Source organism: Mustela erminea, chromosome 3, assembly GCF_009829155.1.
Source record: "Mustela erminea isolate mMusErm1 chromosome 3, mMusErm1.Pri, whole genome shotgun sequence".
Lineage (NCBI taxonomy): Eukaryota > Metazoa > Chordata > Mammalia > Carnivora > Mustelidae > Mustela > Mustela erminea.
This window is the reverse complement of record NC_045616.1, coordinates 79,935,883-79,948,768: the sequence shown is the minus strand read 5'-3', so window position 1 is coordinate 79,948,768 and position 12,886 is coordinate 79,935,883. Positions and strand designations below refer to the sequence as shown.

The window sequence follows — 12,886 nt, the reverse complement described above, 5'->3', positions numbered from 1 at the left end:
TTTCACAATAGCATACACCAAAATTATAGAATTATCTCTGAGAAAAAGAGGTGGTATTAGAGAATAAAAAGTTTGAATGAGAGAGGCATATCTTAAAAAATTAGAAATAAATGCAACTAGTTACTGGGAGATCATAAGTTCTGAAATTGAAAGATCTGGCTTGGGTCAAGATTCTGTCATTCATTAGATATCTGCTTTGGGCAATTTGCTTAACTCCTCCAATCTTAGAGTTTGTCCTTTGGAAATTATCGTTAGCTTAACTCCATATTAACTCTATCCTCTGGAGGGCTGATGTCTTCACATGAGGTAGTGTCATCCACATGAGTTAATAGTGGTGAAAGTGCTAAGTAATTGGAAATCATTAGGGCTGTATTATTGAAAGAACGTTGGTTATGTGGATGGACAGAACATATACAGATATGGGTGCAGGAGAATGTGTCAAACAGAATATCATGGTTATAATCTAAAGAAGCGTGAGGCACTATGCTAAAATCTGGATATTCAATATAAATATTGGCTATTGTTATTGAAGTAGCATATCTTAGTAAAAAAAAATAGGAGAGAAGTATAGGTCAAGAATTCTAGAGAACTGGATCTTTCAACTGTTACTCTGTGACTAAATAGAGGCCACTTAATCTTTCTGTGTTCATTGTCCCATCTGCTAAGGGGCATAATACTAGTCTGAATATTTCACAAGTTTCTTTTAGTCACTTAACAAGCCTTCATAGAACACTGTAAATAATCTTCGAACTCTAGAAAAGGTATTGCAATGCTAAGTATTCATGTTGTGTACTACTGTACATTTTCAAGAAATGTTCTCATTGCTCCTGTTTTCTATTTCAACTCTCCTGCATTTCATATAATCTTGAAACCCTTTATATGTGTCATTTTGTTTATTTCTCTTTACTGTACCTATGATTTTATTTGTTCTCAAACATAGCCATGCTATTATATTTGCTAAGAAACCAGAGGATTATTATGCAAGACAGTTCTTGGTAGGGGAGTTTCAGGGTATAACTATTCCAGCTGCCTATAAATCAAGGGAGTAAGGAAGCTTTCCCTGACCAATGAAATTAACATCCTAGCTTAGGTTAACAACCAATCATCAGTGAAAAGGTCTTGAGGAAGGTGGACCCTGCCTTATGCATGTGTGTATATATACGTGTATGTGTGCCTCAGAGAAGCCACCCTCACTCATCATCACTATGGAGAGCATCACTGCTTTTGCCATCTTTGCTCTTGTAGCCACCGCATGGGCTGTCCCTCCACCTGGTGAGTTAGGACTCCTTTGAATTGCAATGGCTTTATGTTAACTGCAGTTTGTTCAACCTTCAGTAACGATGGAATGTAAAGTCAGAAGAAAAATTAAGATGTTAATTTTTTGGGTTGGCCTAATTAGCAAGAGGGGGTAGAGGTCAGACCTTCTAGAAGAGGAAGAGAGACTGAGAAGAAGGATAGAAATTGTCATGGGAATAAAAGGTGCAGCATAGGGAATATAGTCAGAGTACTGTACTACTGCATGGTGACATATGGGAGCTACAGCCTAATGTGGGGAGCACAAGATACGATATAGACTTAGTGGGTCTCTATGTTGTATACCCAAAACTAATGAAACATACTGCCTCAGCTATACTTCAATCAAAAAAAAAAAAAAAAAAAAGAAAGAAAGAAACAAAGAAAAGAAAAAGAAAAAGAAAAGGACTGTGGGTGACCTGCTCAGTTCCTGATCAACAGGTCAGGCTTCTGACTTGCCTCCCAGAAACAACTTATGCAGCTTTGAGAACTTCACCCAATCCTACCCTGGCCTTGCTCAGAGGAATTCCTGGATACCTGTGACAGCCCTTTGTCCCATGACCAGGGATTTCCTTCCCCCATGTTGTCATAGTGGTGGTTTTTAGTCAAAAATCACATATATTTCTGGCTTCATCCTAAATTGACCCTGAGTAAAGAAGTAACCTGTCAGGGCTAGCCTGGGCGAGGGATGGCAGAAATGGGCTTTAGTTACTGTGGATGAATTCAACCTTGCATCTCTGACTGTGGAATTTGCTCTTTTTCTGATTCTTTCTCTTCAAATGCATCTCACGCCACTCTTTCCAGTCGATGACCAAGCAGGGGGAAGAAAGGTGAGTGTAACCTTGTCTATGGGGTTTCGGTAAAAATGAAATCAGAGCTGATGTGTAAATGGAACTGTGAACGTAATGAAGCTGGCTCACTGTGGATGGAAATAATTCCTGGGGAGCTGAAACCATTCCTACTCTTCTTCTCCTGGTGGTGGTTCTTTCTTTAAAGGTACCAAAAGGAATCTCTTTGCAAAAGAACAACAGATAAAGTAAACTGTTACCTTTAGGTGACATTTTAAACTTTTCTGAGTATTTTTCACTTTCATTATTCCAGTGTACTCACACTGTAACTTAAAAAGGAGAGACTAGAGGAAAAGGGAGTTGAGGGAAATTGGAAGGGCAGGTGAACCATGAGAGACTATGGACTCTGAAAAACAATCTGAGGGTTTTGAAGGGGCGGGGGTGTGGGAGGTTGGGGGATCCAGGTGGTGGGTATTGGAGAGGGCACAGATTGCATGGAGCACTGGGTGTGGTACAAAAATAATGAATACTGTTATGCTGAAAAAATAAAAAACTAAAAAAAAATAAATAAAGGAGAGACTAACATTTCCTTCATAAACAGCTAACTCCAGTTTTACTTATGGAATGTTTCATGTCTGACTTAAGTGCAGTTCCTGATCCACATAGGGTCTTCTAGACATGTTTGCTGAAAAGTTGAAGAGGCTAGCACTCTTTCTACTCTCTTTTCTGTCTTACCAACTTAATACAAGAAAGACTACGGAACTGAAGAAAGACAATGTAGGCCATTCTTTTTTGTTCCAATTATAGGTGGACTGTTTCAAATACAACACAAAAGGCTCTGAGTTTGCATGCCCAAGGCACCTGGACCCAGTATGTGGCACAGATCATCGCACTTACAGTAACGAATGTATGTTTTGCATGCTAACACAGTAAGTATCATACTCAGTTGAATCCTCTCTCTCTCTCTCTCTTTTTTTTTTTAAGATTGTGAAGTCCACGTGGGCCAAAATCTGCCTGGTTTCTAACAGTGTGGTTTGATCAATCCTACATTTTTTGTGCTCCTCCAATACCCTTTTGATATTGCTTTGTTCAAATATAAAGTACACAAATACATTTACCTGTATCTCTAAGGAGATACATATTTCTTTGCTATCCAGCCAAATTCTCTTTCACATTATACACTATTGCTCAGGCATTAGCTTTTTTCTATAGACATTTTTATTCCCACATTACATTTGCGGAAGTTGAGTCTTAGGCAGAAAATATATCTTGGTCAAAGTTCCATAATCTTCTGTTGTGTCTTTCTTATGAATAATGAGATCTCACAAGAATGCTCTATGGAGGCGCTTTGCCAAGGTGCTATTACAGGACTTTGATCTATTCTCCCTACCCCACAGAAAATCCATGTTGCTTCTTATGATTATCTGGAGAAGTCTAGGGAGGAGATTGAAAGTACAGATGGGATTGAGGACCCCCACCACCAGTACCCCACAAATTACATGAGTTCCTCACTGTAAACATTTCAGCTTCTCGAAGAATGAAAGAATGGCTATTACCAGCCATTCCAGGAATTAGAAATTCACTACTTTGTGATTAGTGATTAAAATCATGGGCTTTGGTGTCACACATCTGCATTAGAACTCAGACTGTGCTTAGGAGATGTGTGACATTAGGCAGATACCCAATCCACCTCATGCTTCAGTATTCTCATCTGTAAGATAGAAATTAGAATAGTGTTTAGGATCCACAGTGATAAAACCCATCAAATCTTAGCTATGCAGCTCATACAGACTGAATACTTACAGAAATGAGCTCTTCTTCTCAACATTTTCTCCTTTTCTAACTCTTCTGAAGGTGTTTAGTCAAGTGTAATAACAAGTGCTATTCAGAATAAAGTCTCTCAGGATTCGCAAACCCATGTATTAATAAAAACACAAGAGACTAAAGATGAGATTTGACTGATTTTATCATCTCATAGACTCCTTTTAGAAGAGAGATATCTTATAGAAAGAAGTGACTGTAACAAAAATTACACAGACTATAAGTTCCCAGAAATGGATTTAAACATACTTTCTTTTTCTTAACTCCAAAAATATTTTCACACTATACGATGCTTGATTTTCATCTGAGTATTCATGGACTAATTTTTTTGAGTGCCCAATCTCCTCTTAGTGTTGATCTTATTTTCTTGATTTTTATTTGTTTACAAATGATCATCCATCAAAGGTGTTTATGGTCAGTATTAACCAACCTGGGTAGAATATTAATGAGAGCTCCTCATTCTCAGTACAGGACAGAGAATACAGAATGACATATGACTATATTTTACCCTGTGGATTGTGAAATGTCAAATAACATATTACCCATTCAATAAAATCTTCTCTTTCAGAAACAAAGGATTTTCAGTCAGAATACTTCAAGATAATAAATGTGTAAGTATACACAAATTTTATTTATTCTTAATATAAAATGTTACAGTAATTCCTCACTTTATGAAAGTTTTAAGATAGACATTCTAGAAACTGTCCACAAGTAAGTGTAGTCATGTGGCCAGCCTAAACAGAAGACCTGAGCACAGTTAATTTACTTCTCCAGAGGAAAGCTCTACAAATTCTACTCATAGTCCTTAATTGGAGCAGATTGGTATACATGTTGTTGTTTTCTAATTAGCAGGTTAAATAGAGGACATTAGGGACTCAAGGACACTCTTATAAAAATAAAGGAAGTTACTTTTTTTAAATTCAAGAATAAATGTAAGACAATTCAGGAGTAAAGAGCTATGTGAGTGAATGTCAATAATTTTAAGAGTTTGAAATGTGACAAGAAAAATAAAAACATGGGGTTATGGTAGTAAAGATAGGTCATCTTAAGGAGTGACATCTGACCCAATTTGAGGAAGAGAAATGTGGTCATGAAACTGTTACAAAAAGAGTTAAACTGATTGCTAAGGAGGACTCGGAGTCTTAGGAGTTGTTCTATTGGGTACAGAGGTCAGGTAAGACAGGAAGACAACCTAAGCAAAGGCACAGACATATATAGGAGCAGGAAACACTCTGGGAATTCAGTCAAGTTTAGCTGAAGTTAGAGGCAGAGCAGATTAGAGAAGTAAGCACGACTTTCTATAGATGGGGAATCTGTTAACTAATCAAAAAACAAGAACTGATTTGGTTTTTAAAAGCTCACTCTGACATCAGTGTGGAGGGTGACTGAAATCTTAGCTAAGCATGGACGCTGGGCAGCAAACTGGCAGACACCTGCTACTATGCAGGCAAGACATCCAGAGGGCCTGAATAAAGTAGGTAAGTGTGTGGTGAGGAGAGAACTGGTTCGGAAATTAAGCACAAGATAGAACCCACTAGATGTACTCTACTCACCAGAATAAGTGAGAGGGCAGCCCTAACCTCAAGCTAAGCTATCTCTTTCTGTAATGAGATTGCCACCATGGTTGGGTCAGATTTTGTAAACTGAAGAGGCTATGTCTTTTTGCATGTGGGGTTGAGGGCTAAATGACCTCTCAAGGGCTTTTAAAAAAGTCCATTTTCTACAATTTAACAACTTGAAGTTGTTCTTTCTTTTTTTCCTTTTTCTGGACTGCAGGATATTGAGTGCACCCAAAATTCTGAAATGTGTACCATGGAATACTTACCTCTCTGTGGATCTGATGGAAAGAATTATAGCAACAAATGTTTGTTTTGCAATGCTGTTATGTAAGTGCTGAATTTAATGTGTTATTTGTAGAAATAGCCTTTTCCACAGAACAAGAAAACACGATAGCTACCTATAAGCAAGATGTTCCTATAAAGCATAAAAGTGAGGTGATATACTGAAAATTATATTTTACAAAAAGAAGTAAAAAGGAGGGGGGCAAGAGAAAGAAAGAAAGTGGAGAGAGGGAAGAAATTGAAGCTGGAAAAGGAGATTTGGTCAACATCATAATATTACAAGTGGGAGATAACAGATATTTATAGATTTTTTTTTATGGCTCCTAACATTGGCTTTGACTAGTACTTTGAATTACTTTTTCTACCATGCTGGAACTCAGTTACTAATTACTTACCTTTCATGCTATGTGCTCATTCGGCTAGCTTGATTTAAGAATATTAAAGGTCCAATTTAAGATCTCTAATGCCTTCTCTTAAAAAAAAAAATGATTTCTCTTGTAGGAGGAGCCGTGGTACACTTTTCTTGGCAAAGCATGGAGAGTGCCAGTCTCCCTGATGCTCAAGAGCACCAAGTTCCCTTTGGCAGATTCCACATAGAGAACCAATCCCTCTTGAATGGCTATGGGAGCAAATACATGAATCTGATCCTTCAATAAAAGATTCTCAGCAGAAAGCTTTCAGGTTTGTCTCTGGATGTGACTGTTTCTTAACGAGAATGTCTATGGCCATTTCCCTCAATAGGTCACATGGAAAGATTTCCTCTATTTCTACTCAAGTTGAGAGCTGGAGAGATTGTATACACACTGGTGAGAGAAGAATCTACTCTTAGCATTCCGTTTTTTTTTTTTTTTTTAAACTCACAATTTTTAAGTAAACATACATCAAGGGGCAGATCTGACCATGAGTCTAACGTTAGTACTTTTAGCCACAATAATGAAAGGAGGAAAATTCAGCTTTGGAGAAAGATAAAGTAAGAATCCATAATACTGTCAACTAATCAGACCAGGAGTAATATTAGATGTTAGATATCTATTTAAAGAGGACTCAGGGGGTACCTGGGTGGCTCAGTGGGTTAAAGCCTCTGAGTCATGAGTTAAAGCTCAGATCATGATCTCAGGGTCCTCGGATTGAGCCCCACGTCGGGCTCTCTACTCAGTGGGGAGCCTGCTTCTTCCGCTCTCTCTGCCTGCCTCTGTTTACTTGTGGTTTCTGTCAAATAAATAAATAAATATCTTAAAAAAAAAAAACGAGGACTCAGTCACAACTGACATCCACAAAGAAGACATGTTGTTGATCATGTTGGTAAGAGAATAAAAACAATATAATCTGATTAAATTGTTGAAGTCACTAAAAGACCCAAGGAAAGTTCAAGGTAACTGGGAAAGATGAGGGCATATGCAGGAGTATCATAAAATAGAGAGGTCAGAACTTTGTCATTTCTGGGGCTCCACAGAGAGGACTCATGTCATTAATGTAACATGCATAGACAGATATTTTGCCTTGGTAAAGAGAAGAATTTTCTAACAGTAAATCTTTAAATAGGAACAAAGCTATGCCCTATAAGTTCATCTGTCCAAAGCACAATGCTTTTTTAAAAAAAATATTTATTTATTCATTTGAGAAAGAGAGAGAACGTGCACATGCAGGAGGGGAGGCACAGAGGGAGAAGGAGAGAGAGAACTTCAAACAAACTACCTGCTGAGCATGGAGCCCACTGCTGGGCTCAATCTCATGAACTTGAGATCATGACATGAGTTGAAATCAAGAGTTGATTGTTAACTGACTGACCCACCAAGGTACCCCAGCACAATGCTCTTTTAGTGAAGACTAGTCAAATACTTGCCAGCTATTTTGTAGAGATTTGTGTGTTTTTTCTAACAACACACATAGAAGATTACTATAAGTTAAGCCAACTGTTGTGTAGGGGAAAGCAATACAAATGGGCAAAGAATCCATACCATTAAGAAGTTTGTACACTAGTCAGAGACATGCTTTTGATGAGTTGATTAATATAGAATGTAAAAAAGACTACAATCAAGAATTATTAGGGACACCTAGGTGGCTCAGTGGGTTAAAGCCTCTGCCTTCAGCTCAAGTCATGATCCCAGGGTCCTGGGATAGAGCCCTGCATGGCGCTCTCTGCTCAGTGGGGAGCCCGCTTCCCTTCCTCTCTCCCTGCCTGCCTCTCTGCCTACTTGTGATCTCTTTCTGTCAAATAAATAAATAAAATTCTTAAAAAAAAGAATTATTAAAGATTCAATAAAAATGGAAAGGAAGACCTCACCCTTATAATCTCATTTAACCTTAATTTCTTCCTAAGCCCTATCTCCAGATCAGTCACAATGGAAATTAGTGTTTTCACATTTGTATTTGTAAGGGACACAGTTCTGTCCATAACAGCTAGGTTGCCAGAACTTTGTTTTTATTTGCCATATTTGAAAATAAAATGCAGCTTTGCGCAGTGGCAGTATCGTAGCCAATGAGGTTTATCCGAGGCGCGATTATTGCTAATTGAAAATAAAATGCATGACAACACAATGATAGAAGAAAGAAATGAAACAATTCTATTATAAGATTCTGTGCTAATAATTCCACTTAAAGGTGCACTGTGAGAAGCTAAGAATTTATACTATAAATCCTAATCAACAGTAATTAAGTTACGAAGGAAATAAGATGGAATGATGAAAAAAATCCTGTAAAAGAAGACAAAGGAGGTAAAGGGGAAAACAGATTGTACTAATAGAAAGAAAGTAGCAAGGTGGTAGACCCAATGTAATTGCATTAGTTAGGATTCTTCAGAAAAACAAAATTAATTGTGTATGCATGTTTGTGTGAGGAGAGAGTGAGCTAGTGAGAGAGAGAGAGAGAGATAAGAGAAAAAGAAAAAGACTTATTTTGAGTAATTGGCTCATGTGATTATGGGGGCTGAGAAGTGGGTGAGCACTTCCCTAGAGACCCAGAAGAGTGTTCATGTTGCAGCTCAAGTCTGAACGCAGTTAAGAAGCAGAATTCAGCCCGGAGAGATCTTAGGCTTTTCTCTTAGGGTCTTCAACTGATTGCAGGAGGCCCACCCACATTATGGAAAATACTATGCCTTACTCAGAGTCTACTGATTTAGACGCCTCACCAAAGAGGAAATCCCGAAGGCTAAAATATCTTTTTTAGGGAGGCATATATAGGTAGTAAAACTATAAAAATGCCTGTGAGTGATTAACATAGAAGTCAAAATAGAGTCTGTGAGAGGAAGCTGTGGTTGGGCAGTGTCTTGGTCTGTTTGGGCTGCTATAACCAAAAAAACATAAACTGGGAGGCTTAAACAGCAAACATTTATTTCTAACAGTTCTGGAGTCTGGCAAGTCCAAGATCGAGGTGCCAGAAAATTCAGTATCTGGTGAGAACTGTCTTCTTGCTGTGTTCTCACATGGCAGAAAGGGCAAGGGAGTGCTCTAGACTATGCATTTATGACCTAATCACCACCCAAAAGTCCTACCTCCTAATATCAACACATTGGGAATTAGGCTTCAACATACACATTGATAGAGACACAAATATTCAGTGTATAGCAGGCAATAATGTGGGGGAGGTTCTTAGGATAAGGGGCATTCTAGTTCATCACTAGATTGGTGGGTACATGGGTGTTGACCTTATAATAATAAACAATTTAACTACAAACAATGATGATACCAACAAGATCTCCTGACTTAAATGTTGATTATATCTGAAAAATATCTTCACAGTTACATCTCAGCTGGTGTCTGATCAAATATCTGAGCACTATGCCCTAGTCAATTTGACATATAAAATTAACCATTACAATATGTCAGTTATCATATTAAATATGAGTGGTCTAAACACTACAAATGAAGGAAGAGATTACTAGATAGATTAAAAAAAACTAGATTAAAAAACAAACAAGTGTGTTTATAGGAAAAACACTTTAAAAATAAAAGCACACAGGCACCCAGCTGGCTCAGTCAGTAGAGTATACAACTGTTCATTTTGGGGTTGTGAGTTCAAACCCCATGGTGGGTATAGAGATTACTTAAAAATTAAATATTGAGTAAGTAAGCAAATGACTAAGTAAGTAAAAGCACAAATAGGATAAAAATAAAAGGATAAAATAAGTTTACTGTGTTAACATTAGTCAAAAGAAACCTGGAGTGGCAATGTTAATATGGGCAAAATCAGTTTTTGAGCAAAGAATTATTTAAAGGATAAGAATTCATTTTATAATGATAAAGTTGTCAATTAATTAAGGAGATATGCAAATCTTAAATGTTTATGAACCTTAGAACTTCAAGATTCACTATTCAAAAATGAATCCAATGGGTGCCTGGGTGGCTCCGTCAATTAAGCATCTACCTTTGGCTCAGGTCATCATCTCAGGGTCTTGGGATCTAGCCCCACATCAAACTCTCAGCTCAGCGGGGAGCCTGCTTTCCCCTCTCTCTCTGCCTGCATCTCTGCCTATTTGTGATCTCTCTTTCCGTGTCAAATAAATAAATAATATCTTTTAAAAAATGAATCCAAGTGCAAGGAAAAATAAATCCATGATCATAATCAGAGATTTCAATATCCATCTGTCAAAAATTAATAAAACAAGAATATTAGCAATCATGTAACAGAGTTGAGCAATACTATCAACCACATGACCTGAGAATGGCCCCCCAAAAAACAGCAGTGTAAACAATCTTCTCAAGTACACATGAAATATTTACCAAAATAGACCACTTTTTTGGCCATAAAACAAATATCAATAAATTTACAAGAATTCAAGTCACATGACATATGTCCTCTGAGCACAACTGATTTGAATGAGAAAACAAAACAAAAATCTCTGGAAAATCCCCAGTATTTAGAAAGTGTATATCACAGTAATAAATAAACCCTGAGTCAAAGAAGAAATCAAATGAGAAACTAAAAGTATTTTGAGTTGAATAAAAAGAAGAGAGTAATATAATTTCTGGAATCCCCCTAATGCAGTACTTGGGGTAAAATTTATATAGCTGTATATCAATATTAGGGGAAGAAATTAACAAGAAGGAGCATATCCTATGCCTTAAAACAAGTATAAATACATTTATCCAGCATTAATAATGCTAGTACTTGATATGAAAACCCATTTCCCTGGCACATTTGTTTTTTTTTAAAGATTTTATTTTATTTATTTGACAGACAGAAATCACAAGTAGGCAGAGAGACAGAGAGAGAGGAGGAAGCAAGCTCCCCGCCGAGCAGAGAGCCCGATGTGGGGCTTAATCCCAAGACCCTGGGATCATGACCTGAGCCGAAGGCAGAGGCTTTAACCCGCTGAGCCACCCAGGCGCACCCTCCCTGGCACATTTTGAATTACAATTTCTCATCTGCCTTGTTCCTCTGTGCTAACTCCACTAGACTATACAACACCTGAGGGCTCAGGCTATTCATAACATCGGTGTGTCATTTAAAACACTTTACTTTTTTCAAATGTTGGTACAAGTTAGATTGATTTTTTTTTTTAATTTCCAGCATAACAGTATTCATTATTTTTGCACCACACCCCGTGCTCCATGCAATCCGTGCCCTCTATAATACCCACCACCTGGTACCCCAACCTCCCACCCCCCGTCCCTTCAAAACCCTCAGATTGTTTTTCAGAGTCCATAGTCTCTCATGGTTCACCTCCCCTTCCAATTTCCCCCAACTCCTGGTTCACCTCCCCTTCCAATTTCCCCCAACTCCCTTCTCCACTCTAAGTCCCCATGTCCTCCATGCTATTTGTTATGCTCCACAAATAAGTGAAACCATATGATAATTGACTCTCTCTGCTTGACTTATTTCACTCAGCATAATCTCTTCCAGTCCCGTCCATGTTGCTACAAAAGTTGGGTATTCATCCTTTCTGATGGAGGCATAATACTCCATAGTGTATATGGACCACATTTTCCTTATCCATTCATCCGTTGAAAGGCATCTTGGTTCTTTCCGTAGTTTGGCGACAGTGGCCATTGCTGCTATAAACATTGGGGTACAGATGGCCCTTCTTTTCACTACATCTGTATCTTTGGGGAGATTCCTCAAGAAATTAAAAATAGAACTTCCCTATGACCCTGCAATTGCTATACTTTATTTTAAAGTAGTGGTGGTAACAAAATGAATTTCACAACCTACCAAAGGGTCACAATATAGAATTTGAAAACTTGTACTGTGCGATCTGAGACTTAATGCTTAATTTTGGTGAGCAGAAGTATATGTCTGTATATGTGTACTCATACCTTTGTGTCAGGTGCAACCCCAAAAAGAAATTGGGATGTCTTTAATTCACACTGATCAGAGAACATTGCAAAGGAGAGTTAACTCAAAGCGCCTACACTTTACTTGGGTCCTCACGATTTAGATGGTCAGAGCCTCTCCTCCAGACATCCCATAAGAGATTGTGGGCAGGATTTGCTGCCCCAAAGTGAAACTCACTACATGAGCTCAGCGTCTGGACCTTGCCTTAAGGATTTCTTATTTTCCTTCTTCTCTTTGATGAACCTCATCTCTAGCTTACCAGCTTTTTACCTTCTCCCCCTTCTCAGTAATTCCCTTTAAATATTTCTCTTTCTCCAGCCTTTTAGTTAAAAAAATTCATGTATATCTGTATAGCCAGAGATGGGAGTTTTAGGGAGAACAAAGAATGAAGACAGTAAAAGGGAAGCACAACATGTCTCAGTTCCACCTCTTGGTCAATCCTTGGGGACAGGTAGTAGCAGCCAGAAGTTACCAAAAGGGACCAGCAGACCAGTGAATGCATAGTGCAGGGAAGACCTCTGAATGTCAGAGGGGAGTAAGCAAACGGGCAATTAAGGAAAGAAGTAGGTTTAACAAGAAATAAGTGCTTCCATTTTATGTTGGAATTGCACGTCAGCAAGATAGGAAGGCCAACACTTGAATTACACAAGCTTCAGTGTTGGTGTTGAAAAGAAATATAGGAAATAGCAACAAAACAGTGTTTCTGTCCAAAGAAAAGAGACAAGAAAACCTGTCTTATTGGGCATGTAGGATGCACCTGTCAAAATGAAAATTACATTAGGTAGGATTAAATTGGTAAAGAAGAGTTACCCAGTGCTAATGGGTAAGAGAAGCCAGAGTTCAGAATGAGCTTAATGCTGCTGGAAAAAA

The 12,886-nt window shown here is 38.1% G+C and overlaps 1 protein-coding gene and 1 non-coding gene across 2 annotated transcripts; both read left to right on the top strand.

Moving 5' to 3' along the window:
- Positions 1–1,151: 1,151 nt before the first annotated feature.
- LOC116586377 (double-headed protease inhibitor, submandibular gland) lies at positions 1,152–6,421 on the top strand. Its single transcript, XM_032336240.1, has 6 exons — positions 1,152–1,272; positions 2,098–2,123; positions 2,889–3,010; positions 4,471–4,513; positions 5,679–5,788; positions 6,245–6,421. The coding sequence occupies exons 1-6, from the start codon at positions 1,167–1,169 to the stop codon at positions 6,297–6,299; spliced, it is 462 nt and encodes a 153-aa protein (XP_032192131.1). The 5' UTR covers positions 1,152–1,166; the 3' UTR covers positions 6,300–6,421.
- Positions 6,422–8,193: 1,772 nt separating this feature from the next.
- On the top strand, positions 8,194–8,341 carry LOC116587312. Its single transcript, XR_004284365.1, has one exon. It is a non-coding gene; the product is annotated as a U4 spliceosomal RNA (small nuclear RNA).
- Positions 8,342–12,886: the final 4,545 nt, after the last annotated feature.

Coding starts and splice junctions, on each gene's coding strand:
- LOC116586377 (XM_032336240.1), top strand. CDS start 1,167: ATGTGTGCCTCAGAGAAGCCACCCTCACTCATCATCACTATGGAGAGC. Junction 1,273..2,097: donor ATGGGCTGTCCCTCCACCTG/GTGAGTTAGGAC, acceptor CACTCTTTCCAG/TCGATGACCAAGCAGGGGGA. Junction 3,011..4,470: donor ATGTTTTGCATGCTAACACA/GTAAGTATCATA, acceptor CTTCTCTTTCAG/AAACAAAGGATTTTCAGTCA.